At 36.1% G+C, this 23,621-nt stretch overlaps 2 protein-coding genes across 8 annotated transcripts; one reads left to right on the top strand and one right to left on the bottom strand.

Annotated features, from left to right (window-relative positions):
• The first annotated feature begins 5,194 nt into the window (after positions 1–5,194).
• On the top strand, positions 5,195–6,203 carry LOC127860614 (uncharacterized). Its single transcript, XM_052398820.1, has 2 exons — positions 5,195–5,446; positions 5,985–6,203. The coding sequence occupies exons 1-2, from the start codon at positions 5,248–5,250 to the stop codon at positions 6,113–6,115; spliced, it is 330 nt and encodes a 109-aa protein (XP_052254780.1). The 5' UTR covers positions 5,195–5,247; the 3' UTR covers positions 6,116–6,203.
• Positions 6,204–6,499: 296 nt separating this feature from the next.
• Positions 6,500–22,924, bottom strand: LOC127860568 (interferon-stimulated 20 kDa exonuclease-like 2). Of its 7 annotated transcripts, none has more exons than XM_052398690.1 (6): positions 22,809–22,924; positions 19,715–19,798; positions 18,017–18,369; positions 13,907–14,076; positions 11,616–11,775; positions 6,500–9,809 (listed from the first exon to the last, which is right to left on the bottom strand). In XM_052398690.1, exons 2-6 carry the CDS (start codon positions 19,783–19,785, stop codon positions 8,989–8,991), a joined length of 1,575 nt encoding a protein of 524 aa, XP_052254650.1. In that variant the 5' UTR covers positions 19,786–19,798; positions 22,809–22,924; the 3' UTR covers positions 6,500–8,988. The 7 variants fall into 7 exon arrangements, with proteins under 7 accessions (XP_052254650.1, XP_052254654.1, XP_052254651.1 ...); XM_052398694.1 differs by having other exon boundaries at positions 18,017–18,364; positions 22,809–22,873; XM_052398691.1 differs by having other exon boundaries at positions 19,690–19,798; positions 22,809–22,824.
• Positions 22,925–23,621: the final 697 nt, after the last annotated feature.

The raw sequence follows: 23,621 nt of genomic DNA, 5'->3' as shown, positions 1-23,621 counted from the left end.
GGTCGACCTAGGAAAACAGCTGGTATTCCCAGACATAGTCCATACCACACAGAGACCAGACATAGTTATATGGTCTTCCAAGGACAAGAAACTGGTGATGATAGAACTCACTGTACCCTGAGAGACTATGTGTGATAAGGCTTACGAGCGGAAAATGGGAAAGTACACTGAGCTACAAGAACAGTGTAAAAGTCGTGGTTGGAGTGCCTGGCTGTTCCCCGTTGAAGTAGGGTGCAGAGGATTCCCAGCCCAATCAGTATGGAGAATGCTCAGCAACATTGGGATCAAGGGAAGGGAGGTGACAGGAAGAGGGCTGTAGGCAGACTTGGACAAGCTGCAGAAAGAGCATCCAACTGGCTGTGGATGATGAGAGAGGAGAAGAGCTGGACGCTAAACCACTGACCCGTAGTGTTTGGCCAACACTACGGATCCACTGCCCGGAGAGTGTCCTGGGCTTAAAGGATAGAAACACTTGATGAGAGGCAGTTCCCAGCTGATGAGTCAGTGGTTTGTGCAGTAGTATCTGTATTCTACACATCGGTTTAGGTTCTCAACAACGAGAATATCATAATGCAAAGTGTGTACAAACAAGCCTTGAGCGGTTGTAATAAAGGTTATACAAACTGGGTCTCAAATGTAAAGAACATGTTAAATAGTTTTGAATTCAGTTATGTACATGTATTTGACAATCCAAACGGTGTACAAGTTCATAGTTTTATAAGCGAGTTCAAATGTAGACTTGTTGATAATTTTAGATAAGAGTGGTGCGGTTAAATGAATATTAGCACAAAGTTTTAAAAAAATGTTGGATTATAAAACATATTTAGACTTTGTTCCTAGACGTCTGCGATTATTTTTTGTAAGATTAAGAGTCTCTGTGCATCCGTTGAGAATCCAAACGAGCAGATACGCACAAAATAACATACCACGACATGAACTTTATTGTTGATGTTGTAATGACTTGGATTTAGAAGATGAATACCATTTTATATGTATGCCGCGGTTACACTGATTTAAGGAAAAACATTGATAAGCCGTATATTTTATATAAACCCGTCTGTATATAAATTCCAAAAGTTATAAGTTTCACGTGACAAATCAGTTATTTATAATGTATTTAAATATATCAAAGAAGATTTTGTTATATGAAATACGATTCTAACTAATTCTGTTCAATCAATTTCAATACCGCCTTGATATTTATTAGTATTTGTATTTGTTAATGTGTATTTTATGTTATTTGATGTTATGTTGTTATACACGTGACAGAAAGTAATGTGTATACTTTAGTATGAAGACGATTTACTTGTGTTTAAGTATGAATAAACTGTCTGTCTGTCTATCTGTCTGTCGTCCGTGTTAAGCCTGTGTGGACTGTGCAGGCTAGTCTTTGACGACATTCTACGCACGTGCATTCGGTCTCGTTTTTCCATAGCGCGGCTCTTTTTCTCGGCTATAAATGAGTTCAAATAAGTAACAAAGCACAAAGCAGCGATTTTCAAATCAATCATAGAGCTTGTTGATTGTCATGGTTTCGTGTCATCTGCGTGGCAAAGCAGACATTTCCACAATTAATATATTTAATGTTCAAAATGAAAGCGGACGAGATCATACTTATTATTTGTGACGACTCTTGTAGAAATCAAGGGAATCAGTGTAAGAAATATCTCCGCGAATGCGAAGATATGGTTTCAACATGTTTCTTTGAGCTAAACAATATCGAATGCATGATTTATACTATTTGAGCAATCTCGTGTATTTTTCATGTGTTTGAACCAGTTTCCCAAGGATTCATTTCACCCGTTTGTATGAAATAGCCGATAGGTAACATATTAAGCTGTTTTGTCTTGGTATATGTGTTTATTTTTTAAAGCGATAAATTATATGTATCCCAAAACATTGCTCTATAGCTAAAACTGTATACTACAGAATAAGAAACATCAACAACAACACCACCACCAACAACAACGACACACAGCAACAGGCAAATACCGGTAATCATGCAATAAAACAATATATTTGTACGTTCCACAAACGATTAGATGATTAAATGTGATTAGCATATACCGATCTGTATGGCTACTTTTTAGGAGACGACAGTCGAAATGAGCTTCTTCTGTGAAAATGTGATAAGACGACGACAAACACGTTTGAAGGGGTCACAGCAAGATTGGCACGTTCAAACGTGACGCTGAATATCTGTACTATACTCTAAATTAACGTCACCTCAAGCTTCCGGTGATGACTGATTTATTGGTCCGTAGTCTCTAGGAAAATATGTGAGCATCGCTGTGGGAAAACGGGGCTTATGCATGTGTGTAGTGTCGTCCAATATTAGCCTGTGCAGTACGTACATGATAATTATGGTCGACACTTTACACTTCATGGTACTTTTCGTTTAAAGGAAGTTTCTTCTGAGCAAAAGTTCTGTTTGGACGGAAAGTGCCATCTCTGATTAGCCTGTGTGGACTACACGGGCTAATCTGGGACGACACATTACGCATATGCATTTGACAATATGTGCAAATCAGTATTTTATACATGAATATATAATTATCTTTATGTCGACTTAATTGAACACATGATTTAAATACCATGTAAGTGGTGATTTTTAGCTCGGCTGTTTTCGGAGAAAACCCGAGGTATTGCCATAGCAAGCTCGTCGTCCGGCGTCGTGCTAAAACCTTAACATTGGCTCTAAAGTCAAAGTGCTTCCACCTACAACTTTGAAACTTCATATGTAGCTGCACCTTGATGAGTTCTACACGCCGCACCCATTTTTGTGTCATTAGATCAAAGGTCAATGTCACTGTGACCTCTAGATTTTTTTTTGACAAGCTTTCATTTATTCAAAACTACTACCGCAGCCGAGCGTTGGCACCCGCTATGCGGTGCTCTTGTTTGCACTTAGCACTCGTTGCACTCGTTCATAACGTTCAAACACAGTACAAGCACTAATTAACATTACATTGTACGAACAAACTGATAAGTACACGCGTGTTTTATGGTGATTGTATCATGTATAGATAAGACAGTTCGTGACTTAGAGAACGATCCTTATTGGAACGAAAATCGGAGCATAAAAAACGTTCAATATGCCGTCAATAGCTTTACAAAATTAAATGGTATTTGTCGTCCAATTTATTCGCTAAAACGGTTGGTAAAATTGCATGTAGTCTCGCACGAATTTCATTAAAAGCCATTAAATATAATTTTTGGTAATGTCATTTCGCACTTGGAAACTGTTATCATCACGGCGCAGACTTTCGTCAATTTAAACTACATCAACAGTAATCATAGGCGCTCGATATCAATGACAATGTTTTATTTTTTTTTATTTTTTTTTAATTTTGTTTTTAGTTATCCGTTGTTTATAATAATGCATACACATACTAAATTAATAAAAACCTTCCGGCAAAACGTCTTCTTAAAAAAAGATAGTTCGGCTATGTACATAGATCAATATCTATGTACAAAGTCGCTCTATCCTTTTTAAGAGACGTTTTGTCGGAAGGTTTTTATTGATTTAGTATGTGTATGCATTATAATAAACATCGGGTAACTAAAAAAAAAAAAAAAAAAAAAAAAAAACAACAACAAACATTGTCATTGACATCGAGCGCCTATGACAATAATTGCAATTCATTATTGCTAACGTGATGCCATTCAATAAAGTAGAACACAACATGAATTCGCGTAAAACTAGAGCTTTGTCACGATAGTGACGAATGCCCACGACAAGTCGCAATGGGCAACAAAATGTACCGATCATGTTGTACATATTCTGAGTTGAACAATTGTCATAACTTGTGCGTAGAATAAACGTAAATGCACTTGCACGCTTTCACATCATAAGGAACAAAGCATGCAAGTTCAAAATTGTTACGTTGAAGCGTGAATGAATACTAGCTGACAGTCGCCCATGGGGAATTCAGTATATTGCGCTCTCTACCCCTAGTTGGGATAGGGCGGGACAAATATATACCGAAGTATTCAAATGAGTAATAAATTAAGGGCAAGTCATCATAGCGCTTTTAAACTGATTTTAATAAACGGGCATAAATAAAAATGTTCGATACAAATTAATCGTCTAAACAAAAAATATTGTAGACAATAACATAAACAACAGTACGTATGAACGTCCTATGACAGTCAGCATATGACGATCAAAATACAAGATGTGTGTGTTCTATTTTTAAAGGGACATTTTCACGTATTGGTTAATTAAAAAATGTTTCAGATTTACACATTTTCGTTGTAGTTATAATATTTGCGAGAATACAGTAATACTGATCATTTACTATGCTCCAAAAAACCATAATAGGTATCTTTTGACGATTTAAAATCCTGAAAATTATCATGCGTTACAAACGCGAAACGATATAATTTGGAGAGATTTGTTGTTATCGTTATTTTTTTTATTGCTTATATAAAGTTTAAAATACACTGCTCATTCTATGAGCACGGATGGGCGAGTGGTTTAAGAGCTAGACTTTTACTCCAAGGGGCAGTTGTTCGAGCCCAGTTGAGGATGTTTTACTTACTTTAATTGTATACTTGTTGTTTAATGGAGCTATTTAGTTCCAATGTTTGCATTTATGCAATTTATGGTATTTAATGACAAAGTTCAATACATTCCAAAATCTGTGAAACGGTCCCTTTAACTAATAGATAAATGTTACGTGAGCATTGTCAAAGAACGTGAAAATAAGTCTTATCTTCCGTAGTCAGTGGATAGTATGCACAACAGAAAAGGTAGTCTTAATTTATACAAAAACAGCAAAGACACGTGTTCTTAATATTTTTTAAGCATTCGCACTTTTGCACTGTTCAGGGGCATATACAAATGTCACGTCATGATCTACATTGTAATTAGATATCCGTTCAACAATTAACGCATCCTGTTCTTAAGTCAGGCGCCCTCACAATTAACGTACATAACCTAGGAGAAATGCATTACGCATGACCGTATGTTAACCTTTTAAAGAAGCACTGTACCTGCGGTTTATTGAAAATACTAACCGTATCAAAACCGGCCCCATGCCGTCTTAATCGGTGCCTAGAAGGGACAACCGCGACTTAACATATCTTTTTCGATTGGCTTAGCGGACCAAAGCTTGACAAGCATGTTCGTAAAACAAGACGTACTTTGTAAATATATGTAAACGTGGTCATCAAGTCGAGTGTGCCCTTTCTTTTTTGACAACTGTATATCAACAGACTCATGTCAAATAAACCAAATGGTAAATGTTTTTCTCACCAATGGAATCACTTTCTTCGAGAATCGTTGTAGTGGCAGTCTTCGTTACTATAGCAACTGGGCTGATATGTCAGTTTCCGCACTGTGAAACGGTCAAATGTCAGGCCATCAACAACTGTACCGGAAGTGTCCGAGAGAGAGGCGGTGGGTACTGCGGATGTTGCCCAGCGTGCTTTACGACCCTAGGTGAGTTGACCGCATATTCAAAACTGGGGTTTATTTTAACCTCGTTGTGAGAAAAAAATGACTTAACTCATGTGTCGCCCAAGATTAGCCTGTGCTATACGCACATCTTTATCAGGGACGACACTGTCCGCCTAGACTCGGCTTTTCGTTTAGAAGTCCTTTATTAAAACAGACAAATCTATTAAACGAAGTGTCGTTTCTGATAAGCATGAAATAAGCCTATGCATTAAGCACAGTTTTCTCAGAACGATGATAATTTTTTACATGAATTTGTTCGAAAGGCGAATGTTAAGAAGGTCATCCTTATCCAATGGAGAAAAGCGTTTTTAATGGTTACAACTTCAAGATGATCTTTGTTGTAGAAGGGTAGCCTCCCTTATATTTAAATTAGGCGAAGCAAAAATCCGTCTAACTAACCATAAATCAGTGTAACATTTTAATAAAAACACCCTAATCCTACAGCAAATTCGTGAATATCTACAACAACAAATAAACCTACAAACTATTGTTCCATAGTTGCTGAACTGTTTCATTCCAGGCCAAAACGAGGACTGTGAATGGGCAGACCCGTACGTTGCCGTTATCCAGCCCGTGACCGCTCTGTGCGATACCGGATTGTACTGCGAGCTTAACTCGAGCACGTGCCAACCGGTAGTTGGCTTCGGATAGGTTCGGACACTAGCCTTGCGATGCTACCTCGAATAACTTGATATTTGTGTGTGCTTTTGTCGTTGAAATAAAAACTCACCCAATGTTATGAGGTCATATATAATATATTTCGAAACACACACAGCTCATTGAACGCGAAATGTGTCACAGACACTGATGCCCCCAAACCGCATTAAAGGAAACAAACCACCCAAGGGCTTTCAATAATAATTATCAAAGGGCTAATTTAAAATGTATTTAAAAATAATAGGAGAACCCCAACCAATTTTTAGGAGGACACAAAATCCTGCATTTTGATGGGTTTCATGCTACTGGTTTACTATATGTATATATAATTCTTGAAAACCGCGGTTAGTAATTAGAATAAGATCAAAACAACAAAAATCAAGTTTTGGCTTTTATTTAAATTTGTCCGCATTTAATGTGTTTTGTTAAAGTAGCATACCTTTGCCACATAAAGACAAACATATGCATGTTGATGATGATTCCCATGAAGATTAAGCCATCCAAGCAAAAGCAATCCTTTTGTAGAGTTTAACCATTTTTAGATTGCTAATGATCAAGGAGGAAGCATTATCATCATCATGAACATTTCTACTAAGGCGAATTACAATTAAATTAACATTCTCAAATTATTGTCAATTGTTATTTAAATTGCCAAATTGAATACACTGAAATGACTGATGATCTTGTCAAACACAATTTTTATTTGAAAAGACAAACAACATGTCGTGTTTTTCAATACATGTTAACCTTTTAGGCTAAGAGCTCTCTTTACATGATCTTTATTTTCACTCCCGTAATTCACAATACACACAATAACATCACTTTTTAAAATAAAATCCGTACCAATTTTGACTTTGAATATGTCTCTAACAAAGTCATAGGCACAAAATCTGAAAATTGGACGAAAGTGAAAGTAATTCCAAATAAACATTCATTTGTCTCCTTTCAAATTAGTTAATCAATTAAATTTAAATTAATTAATTTGTAGTTAATGCTTCTTAATTGTAAGGATGGAAGGTTGTATCTAAAAATTCTAAAACTTAGTTCACTTGAACAACTTAACAGCATTTTTATGATACTGAAAAACAGTTGCAAAAGAGTTATATTGATGCTATTTCAATAAAATTGTTTGAATAATAGAACGGTTTTAATCCTCATTTTCATACTTAACAAATCAGTACTTTCATTAACAGAACACTTTGGAGTAAATATGATATAAAAAAAAACTTAATTTTACCATAACTTTCAATAAAAAAGTAATATTATGTCACTTTACCATTTATTTTCATTTCACAACACTTAAAAGTAACGAAAAGTTAATGACCAATCAAGCACCATACAGACAGAAAATAAACAAGCGGGTCCTTAAAGCATAAAGGGCTCACCAGTGACCCACATAAACTCTATTATTTGAGATGGTGCCGCTCAGAAGAACAAGAAAACGTCGGAGACGGGTGATGCTCCCCAAAGGTTGTTTTGGTCACAATATTGCACTATATATTTAGATAAAAGGAAACGTCTTGAGGGCACAGTAGCTGGCCTGGTGGGACAAGAATTTTTTTATAGAAAATTTCAAAAAGCCATAACTCTTGAAAAATCATCTGACCAGAACCCGCTGATAATATGCACATCTCCTCTTGGTAGTGAACCTTCCCATAAAGTTTCATTGAATTCCATTTATTAGTTGATGAGAAATAGCCCGGACAAAAATTGTGCACGGACGGACAGACAAAGTGGTGACTATATTTATATATAAATTTTGGGGGAGAATAATAAACAGACTTCAAGAAACATAAATATTCAATGTTTATGCATATTATTGTGACACCTTTTTTATAATTGAAAAGCACCCAAAGCTCACCATGAGCATGTTATGAGATCAAAATAAAGACCAGCACTGAAACTGTGTTAAATTCATGTTTGAATTCATAATGAGCAGACAAGAATCGCCAAAATATCATAACACTTTAAGTTGCGATATCAAACAGATTGTGATAACCAGTTTGATAAATTTTGTATTTTTTTTTTAACTTCAAAATACATTAAAAAAATTTATCTCAATGTACTACATTTTAGTGAGGTTTTTTTGCCCAAATTTACAGCTTCTTATAGGCTGTTTTCCCAATTGCAAAAAGTAAAAAGGCTGTTTCCTAATGGCAAAATAAAACATTTTCCCAAAAATATGCCAAACTTTTTCAATTAAACTCAATAATTGGTTTATGGAATTTATTATACAGCAATTAAATTCCCTAGCGCTTTATAATATAAATTTTAGAAAGCAATTAAACATGCACGTTAATAAACAATTGGAATACTTTTATTTATTATCATATTAATAATGTTTAATTTTTCCCAATTTCATGGTCTATCACGCTTTTTTCCCCCAATCAAAAAGGTATAGGCTGAAAAATATAAAGCAAAAAAAAAATCACTGCATCCAAAACATTCCTCTCATAAAACACAACAACAACAACAGTTTAAAACAAAGTTGGTGTGTGATTCCCTGAGAGATGAAACGTCAAAAACTTTTACTTTAACATTAGTTGCGTTCTGACAAAACTGGGCATAATGCATGTGCGTAAAGTGTCGTCCCAGATTAGCTTGTGCAGTCCGCACAGGCTAATCAGGGCCGACACTTTCCGCCTTAAGTGGATTTTTGCTAAAAAGACTTCATTTAAACGAAAAATGCCATAAAAGCGAAAAGTGTCGTCACAGATTAGCCTGTGCAGACTACACACGCTGATCTGGGACGACACTTTACGCACATGCATTTAGCCAAGTTTTCTCAGAAGAAGGCTCACATTTACATTTTCACATAAAATAATCACAGGTTTAACAAATACCAAAACGGATCAACAAATCATCTTTCAACTGTCCTCAAACTCTGGCCAGAACTGGTCATCATACAAATGATCCACAGTTGACGATAACTCCACATGGGGTTTAGAACAATCATTCGGTCGCAGAGTTTTTGAAACTTTTTCTTCTGCCCGTTTCATTACAACATCACACATGTGAGTTAGATCTATCACACTAGAGTCCACAATTTCCAAATTGCTTTTATTACCTTGATTGTTATTAACTTGAGAATAAGCGCTAAAATAATCATTAACTGATAATTTATTTGTGTTTATTTGACCAAAACCTGTCTGCAACCCATTTCTATGTTTACTTTTCTTAGTTTTTCTAGACTTAGCTTTAAGAACAAGGCCGCTTTCACTTCTAATCTTATTTAGAACAGACAGTTTACTTTCTGTGTTTTCAAGAACTGGATGTACATTAGAACAGTCCACTTTACAATCTCTGGGATTCTTAATGTCCCAATAATCATCATGGGCAACATCGTCTACATGTTCATTCCCTTCTGTTCCACTGATATCTTTTTCATCTGTACCGAAATCAACTTCTACATCTTTAACGTTACAAGAAATTTCAGAATTGTTGGTACATGCATCTGTCTGTATTCCATTTACATAGTCAGGCGAGACACAGCTATCAGTTAATGAGTCCCGTTTGCTTATGCCAGACTTATTGTTCCCTTCTGGGATTTCTGGTATGTTTGACTGGTTTCCTGTCTTGTTTTTAGCAAGCAGGCTGGATTCCCACTCATGGCGAACAAGTCTGTACAGAGACATGGCTGCACGAGCATCCTGTATGGAACAGTGGGAACCGACTTGAATCTGGAGGCCTGCAAATAGGAGTAATGTAGGTTTACTTGGATTGTTTGCACTTTGTAACCTTAATTAAGTTAACACTATTGTGGAAATCATTTAACTTGTGCACACTTTTCCTGGGAATCCTCAGTCAATTTAAGCAGTTTATCAGTAAAATGTGCTATGCCAGTAATTGACAACTGCCCACATAGAATTGCGAAGAGGGGGGGGGGTGAGGAGGAGGCCCTCCAGGGGAAAGAAATGCCCTACAGTGGGGGGAGAGTGAATTTGTAGCGCAAACAAAAAAGTTAATCTCTGTTGAATATTTTTGAAATGGATGTAAATAACAACAAAAGCAAAATGTAACAAAATAGGAACTTAACAGTTTATTGTTAAATTGATGATCAAGTATGAAGATTATAAGATATTAAAGTTAGAGAGCTGACAAAAAAAAGTAAAATATCTGATTTCATACCCACAATAACTGTGACCAAGATTGATGGTGACAAGATTAATAATAGTTGAGTAAATAATCCGAGGTCGATAATTCAGAAGCACTCAAAACTATGTGTCTGGGTTTTTTTAATAGCTAGGAATATTATCACCAAGTTCTATGATGGTTCAATTTACACATGTTCTCATAAATAACGGGACATATACAAAATGATGACTTAGTTTTTTTTTAAAGGCTTGATTCATCGTATATTAAAACTAGTTGTCAATTTATAAAATGTTTTGTTTGCAGAGAATTGGTCAAGCATGTCATTATTTTTCTACAAATATTTTACACAATTGCTATATCAATTTTACTTCATGGATTTTTCATTCAAGATCAAGAAAAACAATTACTTTCAAAATCAAAATATAAAAAAACACTGTTGAAGAATCTAAAGATCACTTTCCTTAAATTATGTGAAAGTCCCCTTCATGTTTTCTGACATGCTCTCTTTAAAGTAACATTTAGAAACAAGACTATTGTCAAGCAATATAAGTCCCCTACCGGCTCCACCATTGTCAGAAATTCCAGATTTTTTAAATATATATTTGTTGCCATAGCAACCATTTTTTTTATTTAGGAACAAAATGAAATTATGTGCATAATGACCATATTGCCATCTATCAATGTTTCAAGTTTCATGAAAAAATATTAAGAACTTTAATAGTTATTGCAGGATCCAGAAAACCATCATTTTCAGCAGTATTTCTAGTCTATTTGTTGCCATAGCAACCAAAATGTTTGACGTAGGAACGAAATGAAATGACGTGAATAATGTCCATATTGCCATCTGTCCATGTTTCAAGTTACATGAGAAAATATTAAGAACTTTAAAAGTTATCGCAGGATCCAGAAAACCACCATTTTCAGCAGTATGTCTAGTCTATTTGTTGCCATAGCAACCAGATTTTTTTACTTCGGAACGAAATGAAATGACGTGCATAATGTCCACATTGCCATCTATCCATGTTTCAAGTTTCATGAAAAAATATTAAGAACTTTAAAAGTGAATGCAGGATCCAGAAAAACCACCATTTTCAGCAGTATTTCTAGTCAATTTGTTGCCATAGCAACCAAAATTTTTGACGTAGGAATGAAATGAAATGACGTGAATAATGTCCATATTGCCATCTATCCATGTTCCAAGTTTCATGACAAAATATTAAGAACTTTTAAAAATATCGCAGGATCCAGAAAAGTGTGACGGATGGACGGAGACAAAACCATAAGTCCCCTACGGTGAAACTGGTAGGGGACTAAAAATAGTTAAAAATATCAAAGTAATGTTAAGGGGTTAGGTACAATTCTGTGCAAAAGCAAAGATCTTTTCTAGAGCTGTACATACCCAAGTGTTCAAGAGCCAGACTCTTGAGGGACTTCTTGCCTGCCATGAAGGGGCCCGTAAGACCCTTGAACGTGCTAGTGTCCCTGATGAACTCGCGCCGAGGTCGGAAACCCAGCACCTTGAAGTCACCTGTCAGGTCATGACCCACAACTATCTTACCCTGGGAAAAAAACCAACAAAACATTATACACACAATGGTGTTATACACAAATCTCTAAAAAGAGGGTACCAGATCAAACCACAGTGAGATGAAGACTTATAAGGGCATCTAATATTTCCACAAATGGTATGATCAATATTCTGGATATATTGGTCAGAATTTCCATTTGTTTCTATTTTTAAACTTCAATGTTTTGGTCTATGTTTTAAAGGGTTGGCAAACCCAATCAAATTTCATCAAGGTCAAGTAAGGTACCTGTAGTATGTTTAAATATCTCTTGAAAAGATTGCATTCACATGTCAGGGGTCTCAATCTGTGGTTTTTGGGGCCGAAATAAGGCCCCATTCCCCCAGCAAAAAAGTATATATTTTCCCCCCCATTTCAGATAAAAATTCCCCCAAAACTCAAGAAAATTAAATGCCCTGGCCCTAGACCCAAAATTGTTGAGTTCAAGTTCAAAATGTTTCAAACTAAATAGAATTGATATATAATGGTTTAATGTTAATAGATTGTTGTAAAGATTGTTTTTTATGTTTTGGTTTTAATTAGGGATGGTAACTGTTATTCTGTTAACCGTTTCTTAAGGAGGTTAACCGGTTACAAAATTAATATTCGGTTTGTCTTGCAGAAAACACAATTTTTGGTTGAACGCAATAAATGTTCAAATCGTTAGTTTTGTTTTAGTTCATTTAACTGTATTGGATAAACCTCTTATCTTATCGCAAATTATCGGCAATTACCACCTGTGATGCCATCGCAAATTATCGGCAATTACCACCTGTGATGCCCCCCTGTGGATCAAAAGCGATTAGAGTTGTAAACCTATTTTAAAAGTGAAGCGACAATCTATAATCATGCCTCTATCATTGGATGCCTGGAAATTTTTCAAACGGCTGCTGACAAAAAATCAATAAAGTTGGATACTGTGATAACTCCCGCTCACTGTTGTTTTAACAACTATAACAAACTTAAACGCCAAAGACATTGAGTATAAACAGGCCTTAACAACAGAGGTTTGGAAACCACTATGCCAATTGCAAAATATATTTACGCTAATTGACAATTGTTATTAATCAGCAAACGGTTAATGCACGTAAATCTTAAAAGGATAATGAGTGATAAAAACACAACATAATTCAAATTCAGCACTGGCTTTTATTGATTATGATGTACAACAATAATTAGGTGTAAATGACATGCAGGTAATATAACAACAAAGAAATATCACAGTTCACTGACAAGCATGTAAAAAATGTCGGAAATGACTTAAGGAAATGACTAAGCATTAGATTCAAAATGTATAATATACGAATTTGAATTGCCAATTAAAAGGACCAACAAAATTTGTAAAGAAACAGTATTTAATTGATAAAATGGTTAAAGTAATTAGGTTACAAGACAATCAACAAGACAGAGTATATTTGCATATGCATGTAATTGTTTATAAACATATACGTTTTTCGATGTTTTTTTATTGATTTATGTGGTACAACGACAGTTGGTTAACCGCTCGAATATCAAACAGGTTAACCGATTACGGATTTGCTTAGGTTTGCCATCCCTAGTTTTAATTCCCCTTTTTGGAAAATGATGCCTGATTTCCCCCGCCTCGGGGTACAGGTACTGTTCCCCCGCCTCAGAGTGAGACCCCTGCATGTTCCTATTCATACTTTAAGGTATTCAACCTATACTGGCTGGAAAATATTTTCTGCACAAAATATTTATTTATTACATATTTTTACAGTCTTATGTAATCCATTTGAAAGTTACATTTAATTAAAGTCCTTTCTTACTAGATTCATGTTTTTAAGGCTTCATTTCCAACTCCAGAGACGTAGTCTACGTCTCTGCCAACCCTTAAATAAATGTGAGAAGCAAACAGCATAAAACCTGAACAGACTGTGTGTTAAATGCAAGCTGTTTTGGTTTTATGCTGTTTGCAACATAGACATTTTCACTTTGCATCTGAGAGGGAAAGGGTTAACTACTATGTAAGATATTGCAGGATCCACTTTTTTCTTGTTGAACAAACCTGGATAGTAGGATGAACAGACCACCTTTACTGGTAGTCAGCTTTTTTAAAAACAAGCACTATCACATATGAACAGAACCATTCATATACTGTATGTACCTCGAGTATGTTGGATATCTTGGCGAGTGCAAACTCCAGTGGGATGGCATTCTTCATATGATTTCTGGTGATGCCGCTCCATCGTGTGCGGTAGTGAGTGATTGGGTCCTCTGGCATCGCGTACAGGTCACACAGTACCTGGCCCTCACAGTCCACGATGCTGCAACGACCTGTCAATGATATAGATCACATGGACTACAAAGAGATTCCTGCCGATTACATATTCACATAAAACAAGCAGAGATTCCCAACAAGTATATGAACCACATGAATAAATGATTCTTGCTGTAAACACAAATGACAAATTAACAGTAAAGTCCTGCCTAGCTTGAAGTAGGACATGAATTCCTCAGCAGGTTTTTTTTTGGCCCGATTTTATAGCCGAAATTCGGCTATGTTCCCAATCCCAAAAAGTATACTTTTTTCCCAAAATGTGGCAAAAAATTCCCAATTGCCAAAAAATAAAAATAAACAAGGGCTGCTTGTAAAACATGCATGCCCCCCATATGGGCTCTACGTTGTAGTGACAGCCATTGTGTGAATATGTTTTTTGTCAATGTGACCTTGACCTTTGACCTAGTGACCTGAAAATCAATAGGGGTCATCTGCGAGTCCTGATCAATCTACCTATCAAGTTTCATGATCCTAGGCATAAGCATTCTTCAGTCATCATCCGGAAACCATGTTACTATTTCGGGTCACCGTGACCTTGACCTTTGACCTAATGACCTGAAAATCAATAGGGGTCATCTGCGAGTCATTATCAATGTACCTATGAAGTTTCATGATCCTAGGCATAAGCGTTCTTGAGTTATCATCCGGAAACCATTTTACTATTTCAGGTCACTGTGACCTTGACCTTTGATATAGTGACCTGAAAATCAATAGGGGTCAACTGCGAGTCATGATCAATCTACCTATCAAGTTTCATGATCCTAGGCATAAGCGTTATTGAGTCATCCTTCAGAAACCATTTTACTATTTCGGGTCACCAAGACCTTGACCTTTGACCTTGTGACCTGAAAATCAATAGGGGTCATCTGCGAGTCATTATCAATCTACCTATCAAGTTTCATGATCCTAGGCATAAGGGTTCTTGAGTTATCATCCGAAAACCATTTTACTATTTCGAGTCACCATGACCTTGACCTTTGACCTAGTGACCTTAAAATCAATAGGGGCCATCTGCCAGTCATTATCAATCTACCTATGAAGTTTCATGATTCTAGGCATAAGCGTTCTTGAGTTATCATCCGGAAACCATTTTACTATTTCGGGTCACTGTGACCTTGACCTTTGACCTCGTGACCTGAAAATCAATAGGGGCCATCTGCGAGTCCTGATCAATCAACCTATCAAGTTTCATGATCCTAGGCATAAGCGTTCTTGAGTTATCTTCCGGAAACCATTTTACTGTTTCGGGTCACCGTGACCTTGACCTTTGACCTAGTGACCTCAAAATCAATAGGGGTCACCTGCGAGTCATGATCAATGTTCCTATGAAGTTTCATGATCCTAGGCCCAAGCGTTCTTGAGTTATCATCCGGAAACCACCTGGTGGACCGACCGACAGACCGACATACCGACATGAGCAAAGCAATATATCCCCTCTTCTTCGAAGGGGGGCATAATAAATAAAATAAAAAGTGGAAAAAAACCTGCTCAGAGTTTCATGCCCAATACATAAATGCATGGATATAAAAGCACTAATTCTTGCCGAGTACATGCAGAAAATAAGAGATTTCTTCTCTCAAGTATTTGAATAAAAACTTGATTTATGCCATATACATAATCACATGAATCAAGCATAAAAAGTACCCTGCATTCCCTGTATTACTACCCTTATTATATTCCAAATTAACCATAAAAAAACATGGCTATTAGCAAACAAAGCCCAAAGAAAGTGTCAGCGTGCTAATTCTGCTTTCAAAATATACTATTCAAAATTTGCTAAGGATGATTTTTTATAGTAATAGTATGTGTAATTTGAAGTTTGAGCCATGCTCTAGAAAAAAAGAGCTTAAAGGGACCGTCCAACAGATTAAAAGCGTTCCACTCAAATTGATATTTTGGAAAACTACGAGGATTGCTTAGATGGCTAAAAATTACCTCTGAAGTTGACATGAGCATGGATGGTGGAGTGGTAAAGTCTGGAGAAATTTTACTCCAAGACTCCATGACTCTAGGGGTCAGTGGTTCGAGCCCTGTTAAGGTTAACGTTTTTTCTTCTTTTTTTTAAAGGGGCCTTTTCACAGATTTTGGCATGTTTTGAAGTTTGTCATTAAATGCTTTATATTGATAAATGTAAACACTAAATTTTAAAAGCTCCAGTTAAAAAGCAAAAATAAAAATTTAAAAACGGAAAAAAAGTAGCCCGTAGTAGGGCTCTAACCAGTGACCCCCGGAATCCTGAAGTAAAAACGCATTACATGTAGCCAACTGAGCTATCCTGCCAAGCATACATAAGATAAGTATTTTATACGTTATGTAAGCAATCTTCGCAGTTTCACAAATTTAAACGACAACAACAGAACTCTCCAAATTATTCAATCGTTTCGCGTTGCAACGCTTTATAGTTTTTAGGTTTTTAAATCGTCAAAAGATGCATATAATGGCTATATTAGACCATGGCAAATGTTCAGTAATACTGTTTCCTCACAAATATCATAACTAAACCGAAAATGTGCGAATCTGAAACAATTTTTTTTAATTTTGTCAATTTACCAAACCGTGAAAAGATACCTTTAAATTGTATTCTTATTTTTTACTGGAGATTTTTAGTTCATATGTTTAAATTTATCAATATAAAGCATTTAAAGCAATTAATGACAAGCTTTAATACATGCCAAAATCTGTTGGACAGCCCCTTTAATACATGTGTGTGGTGTTATCCCAGATCAGACTGTGCAGGGGATGGTATTGTCTACCTAGACTGGATTTTCCTTTAGAAGAGACTTCCTTTGAACAAAATATTTCTTAAGATGGAAAGTGTCGTCCCAGATTAGTCTGTGCAATCTGTGCAGACACTGAATGTACATGCATAGAGGCCTGTTTTCATAGAGCGTGGCAAGTATGAAACTAGAAATGGCGCGGCAGAGGCCGACGCGTATCCCCCCATGCCGCATGTTTGACCCAGGGGGCACCCCAGGGTTGGTAATGGGGCAATGCATAGTTAAGATTGAGTTCAGTATCAATTGGAAGTAAACCAGAGTAGAAATGAAGAAGTTAATGTAAAATAACATAAAACAAGAGATGTGTTTGTCAGAAACACAATGCCCCCTCTTGTGCTGCTTTGATTTTTTTTTTTATCATTTGGCAGGTTATTTACTTACCTCCCTTTAAAGCTTATTACTTCCCTTGGATCTGTTATTTTGACCCTTTGATCCTACACAATGCCCCCTCCTGCGCTGCTTTGATTTATTTAAAAAAAATCATTTGGGAAGTTCATTACTTACCTCCATTTAAAGCTTATTACTTCTCTTGGATTTGTTTGTTTGACCTTTGACATTGAAGGATGACCTTGACCTTTCACCACTCAAAATGTGCAGCTCCATGAGATACACATGCATGCCAAATATCAAGTTGCTATCTTCAATATTGCAAAAGTTATGGCCAATGCACCATACCGGGGCATAAAAATGAGTGAAAATCTCTGACCAGCCCCACCCCAACCCCCCATAACTTTTGACCCAGGGGTGAGATCAAATAGTGCAGGGTCACACATATGCTCATAGCTACCACGTGTGTTAGTTTCAAGGTTCTAGTGCTTATAGTGTAGGAGGAGATAGTGGCCAGGATGGACGGACAGACGCCAGAGATAACCACAATATCCCCAAGCTTTTCAAAAAGCATGGGGATAATAACTCCTGTGATACTGACACATCAACTGCACCAAAAGTACAGTCATCTACAAACACCTTAATTCTTTACTTCTGATCAAATATTTAAACATAACAAACAGGATATTTACAAAAGTTTTTGACAACAATCAGCCAGTAAAGGGTAAGAAATATATAAAGAACATGTCTGGTAAAAGTCTATAACAAAAGGACAAGTGTTTCAGCTAATTTGGCTATTTACCCATACTTGATCAACAAAGTGGGAACTAACCTAGAGCACTCTGATCATTTCTCACGCCTACAAACTCACAATCCAGCGCCACATAGTTAGTCAGAGGTGGAAAACCAGTCTCATCTTTCACAGAATCCAACTGCCTTTTTTTCTTGGAGCCTTGACCATTTGTTGAATTTCCATTAGATGTATTACTAGAACAACACAATTCTTCTATGTGGCCATTCACTGAAGACCGTTTTGGCTCCAAGGGAATTATTTTAAACTTGCATGACCCATCTTCGTTTATGTCTATGATGACATCACATGTTTCATCAGGAAAACTTGATTCGGGGCTGCATTTCAACCATTTAGTGAAAGACGATGGTAATGGCAATGACATCTCACCTGTTCTGAAAGGCATGTATTTTTTTAATTCACAGAGTTTCATATGGGCACAAACAGGCAGTGTTTGTTAACTTTAATGATTGTTGAATAAATTAGATAAGTATTAACAAAACAGCAAAAATAAACAATATTTTTTTTTAGAAAATCTGAAACATGAATGTCAAAAAAGTTGTGTAATTACTACAAAAGAATAATGGTTGCTAAACCCTGATTTCATTGTTTTTTTTGCAGATTGTTTGGTTGTACTGTTTGATACAACTAACATATTGCCAAGATATGGGACAAAAAAACACCACCTCCATAATTGAAATTACTGAAAAAGCCACTTTAATTTGTTGCAGATTTATTTTGATGATAAGCTTACACACTAAATTATTGCGGCATGCATTTAAATAAGGTAACACTTTTCACAATACCGTTATTATATTTCATCGCAATGAAATTCATTCATACCTATGAGTTCATGTTTGTATGTGGGGAGTCTCGTTTCCTTTTTTCAAAAGAGAATAAAAAAAAACAAGGGCTGTTTGTAAAACATGCATGCCCCCCATATGGGCTGTCCGTTGTAGTGGCAGCCATTGTGTGAATACGTTTTTTGTCACTGTGACCTTGACCTTTGACCTAGTGACCTGAAAATCAATAGGCGTCATCTGCGAGTCACGATCAATGTACCTATGAAGTGTCATGATCCTAGGCAAAAGCGTTCTCGAGTTATCATCCGACAATCATTTTACTATTTTGGGTCACCGTGACCTTGACCTTTGACCTTGTGACCTCAAAATCGATAGGGGTCATCTGCGAGTCATGATCAATCTACCTGTGAAGTTTCATGATGCTAGGCATATGCGTTTTTGAGTTATCATCCGAAAACACTTTTACTATTTCGGGTCACCGTGATCTTGACCTTTGACCTAGTGACCTCAAAATCAATAGGGGTCATCTGCGAGTCATGATCAATCTACCCATGAAGTTTCATGATCCTAGGCGTATGCGTTCTTGAGTTATCATTCAAAAACCATTTTACTATTTCGGGTCACCGTGACCTTGACCTTTGACCTAGTGACCTCAAAATCAATAGGGGTCATCTGCGAGTCATGATCAATGTACCTATGAAATTTCATGATCCTAGGCCCAAGCGTTCTTGAGTTATCGTCTGACAACCACCTGGTGGACGGACCGACAGACCGACATACCGACCGACATGAGCAAAGCAATATACCCCCTCTTCTTCGAAGGGGGGCATAATAAAATTAAGATGCTGATGGTGGTTTATTTGATTTAAGTTTTTATGTGTGGATAACAACAAGAATTAGGGTTTAAATTACCCATATGCTGCCATTATTGATCTACCTTTTACTAGAATCACAAGTAATCGCGTTTTTCAACACCGGAATAGCTCTCTGCAAACACCCTCTCAGCATGACCACTTCACAGCTGGAAAGTTTATTAAAATAATTAAAAATATGAGTTGTGCTCTGGGAAAACCAGCCTCATGCATGTCCATAAAGTGTTGTCCCAGATTACCTTCGTAGTCAGCACAGGCCAATCTCAGAAAGCTTTCCCTCGACTACATTTTCGTTTAAAGCCGACTTCCTTTAAACAAGACTATTGCCAAGCATTAAAAGTCCCCTACCGGCTCCACCATTGTCATAAATTCCACCATTGTCAGAATATTTTTTTATTTGTTGCCATAGCAACCAAAATTTTTGACGCAGGAACAAAATGAAATGATGTGCATAATGTCCATATTGCCATCTATCCATGTTCCAAGTTTAATGAAAAAATATTAAGAACTTTGTAAGTTATCGCAGGATCCAGAAAAACACCATTTTCAGCAGTATGTCTAGTCTATTTTTGCCATAGCAACCATAATTTTAGACGTAGTAACAAAATGAAATGACGTGCATAATGTCCATATTGCCATCTATCCATGTTACAAGTTTCATGAAAAAATATTAAGAACTTTTAAAGTTTTCGCAGGATCCAGAAAACCACCATTTTCAGCATTATTTGTAGTTTATTTGTTGCCATAGCAAACAGAATTTTTGACGTAAGAACAAACTTAAATGACATGCATAATGTCCATATTGCCATCTATCCATGTTTCAAGTTTCATGAAAAAATATTACGAACTTTTAAAGTTATTGTAGGATCCAGAAAAACACACCATTTTCAGCAGTATTTCTAGTCTATTTGTTGCCATAGAAACCAGAAATTTTGACGTAGGAACAAAATGAAATGGCGTGCATAATGTCCATATTGCCATCTATCCATATTCCAAGTTTCATGAAAAAATATTAAGAACTTTTAGAGTTATCACAGGATCCAGAAAAAACACACCAATTTCAGCAGTATTTCTAGTCTATTTGTTGCCATGATAGCAACCACAATTTTTGGCGTAGGAACAAAATGAAATGACGTGCATAATGTCCATATTGCCATCTATCCATATTCCAAGTTTCATGAAAAAATATTAAGAACTTATAGAGTTATCGCAGGATCCAGAAAAAAACACCATTTTCAGAAGTATTTCTAGTCTATTTGTTGCCATAGCAACCACAATTTTTGACGTAAGAACAAAATGAAAAGACGTGCATAATGTCCATATTGACATCTATCCATATTCCAAGTTTCATGAAAAAATATTAATAACTTTTAGAGTTATCGCAGGATCCAGAAAAGTGTGACGGACTGACGGATACAAAACCATAAGTCCATACATGCCAGAATTTTTCAGGTCGAAATCGGGACTTTCCATAAAAAATTGTCAGGACATTTTACCAAAAAGCGGGACACCTAAAATGATCAACCATTCCAACTTTTCTATATACTATTAAATTGAGGGGTATCCCCGTATGCCTCGATTTGACATCCAATTGGTACAGGGATATCCCCTTGAACATATGTAAATCGCGTGACACGATGTGAGTGCATCGAGCACTGTTCTTATTCAACCAATCGTAAATTTACTCTAAATTTAGATTGATGCAATATGTACAAACTATTTTCTGAAAATCAGTCGAAAACGAAAGGTAATTTGTGAGACAGGATTTATTACCTTAGGTTGTATAATACACAGGATAAAAGTATCGTTGGACTTGATTGGGCCATGAAATACAAACGCAGGTGGCGTTAATATCTGTATGATACATCTTTTGATAGCAATTAGCGACCCCTATCATAAAAACACCATGGTGTGAATGCTAATTAAATCAATAAGTTGCCGATAAATTGCTGATAAGGTGTCAAAAACAACACTGGTGCACTTGAGTAGTAGAAGTGGGTTGTCAATTGGGGGCAATAAAGGGATTAGCGATGATTAGTTTTAGCCAGAAAGAGCTCGAAAAGCGAATTTCATTGGGATTTTATAGACCTTATATTGTTTTTAACGAATGTCGGGAAATCCTCTCATATCAGGAAGCTGGGACAAAGAGCCCAAAAGCTGGACTGTCCCGCTGAGATCGGGACGTCTGGCATGTATGCATAAGTCCCCTCCGGTGAACTAATAAATTAACAGGGGACTAATAAAATATTCCATAAAAGAGGAATGCGCACATGCATTAAGCCCAGCTTAATACACATTTAACAAAATATATACAAATAATTGTGTGTTTTTAAATATTTTCACTGAAAATTCGTAGTTGTATTCGTTACGATGATCTAAACGATAGTTGCTATAATTCAACTCTCAGCTTAATAACCCAAAGGGTTGCTGAGATTTGCAATGCCATGTCTATTGTCCAAAGGTGCACAAATGTATCCCCACTGCAAAGGCAAAGGAACACTGATACTGCAAAAACTTATCAATGTTTACCTGACTAAATCACAAACTCATGCAAATGGTACCATATTAAAGCAAGAAATAATTGCTTTTTATTTACTTTGTTATTCTTTTGTACGCTCTATCCACCATATTGGGAACTGTTGTAATGCTGCTGACAAAAATTGTCCCTATCGATTAGGTCACAGTACACTAATTTTTTTGCTAATCGTGATATTTGATGTAAACTAGTCGATAACGATGTCAAAAAGTCGTTGAATATTTACACTTTTCAAAATGAAAATGTCAGCAAGAATAGTGTGTTGAAATATCCTGTGTTATTTAGGTTGCATGCAAATGATAATGTCTGTAGGCTGCCATTCAGGTAAATTTAATGCCTTTTTGAAGTTTGTTCATCGCTTTCCCAAATTGGTAACCAACAACGTCTGTATATTGATGCGCATGAAATCAGTTCACAAAAGTACAATGTGTGAAAATTGTAAAAAAAATTCATTTAATCAACTTGAAATATAACACAATTGCCCTTCAAATTAGATTTCAGACACACCTGTCCGAACGGAACACATCCGGATTGGTGTCAATAATATAAGCATATAATTTGAGGATTATAACATTACGACTTTTAAGATTAAAAAAAATCCAATATAAAAATGATACACTTACCCGAAAGTGAGCGTATATTGACATTTACAAACAAAATAATGTGAATTTCACTTAAAAGGGCAACTATTGTCTATTGATCACGTTGTTGATTTGTGATATACTTATCTCCCTTGATTGCATAGTGTATTATCCCCTACAGAAAACGGCTACAAACAACCTTTTTTTTAGGAAGCGACAGCCACATAATCAATGATAAATGTGTACGTATAAAATAATATGAATGAAAGCAGTTCAAAGAAGGAACTAGCATGTTTGGAATGGTAATCAATATTAAACAAATACGTGTACTGATTTGTCTGTTTATTTCTTTTAATGGACTGTCAAGAAATATGTATTATATAACTGTATTATGTCACGGACTCTAGATTACGTCAATATACACTCCGTGATTATGTATACCAGTTACATTTACTTTCGCTGATCGTATCATTTTATTGTAGAAAAATAATTGAAAACGTGTTTTTATGTTGTTACTTTAAAACATCGAAATTTCTCTTCTGAAACGTTAGAATGCTAATTATACTAAGAAATACTCAGCAAGTTATAATATCAGGGACAACACTTTCCGCTTTTTTGGTATTTTTGACTTAAAGTAAGTCTCTTCTTAGAGAAGATTCAGAATTCGGAAAGATGTCGTCCCAGATAAGCATGTGTGGACTTCACATGGTTATCTGGGCAGTCACTCCGCAAATGAATTAAGTCCAGTCTTCAAACCACCAGGCTCATTTGATAAGTAGGCATCTGGTGCTGTTTTTTGCTTCCTCCGCCTGTGACTTGCTGGCCTCTGAAATATATCTCCTGAATTTGTGAACA

The sequence above is a fragment of the Dreissena polymorpha genome, chromosome 15, assembly GCF_020536995.1.
Source record: "Dreissena polymorpha isolate Duluth1 chromosome 15, UMN_Dpol_1.0, whole genome shotgun sequence".
Taxonomy (NCBI): domain Eukaryota; kingdom Metazoa; phylum Mollusca; class Bivalvia; order Myida; family Dreissenidae; genus Dreissena; species Dreissena polymorpha.
The sequence above is the reverse complement of the archived record's forward strand: the minus strand, read 5'-3'. Positions and strand labels throughout refer to the sequence as shown.

Coding starts and splice junctions, on each gene's coding strand:
- LOC127860568 (XM_052398689.1), bottom strand. CDS start 22,277: ATGGTGGATAGAGCGTACAAAAGAATAACAAA. Junction 18,370..19,714: donor ACTTGTGATTCTAGTAAAAG/GTAGATCAATAA, acceptor CATGCCTTTCAG/AACAGGTGAGATGTCATTGC. Junction 9,810..11,615: donor TCTGGCTCTTGAACACTTGG/GTATGTACAGCT, acceptor TCCTATTTGCAG/GCCTCCAGATTCAAGTCGGT.
- LOC127860614 (XM_052398820.1), top strand. CDS start 5,248: ATGTTTTTCTCACCAATGGAATCACTTTCTTCGAGAATCGTTGTAGTG. Junction 5,447..5,984: donor AGCGTGCTTTACGACCCTAG/GTGAGTTGACCG, acceptor GTTTCATTCCAG/GCCAAAACGAGGACTGTGAA.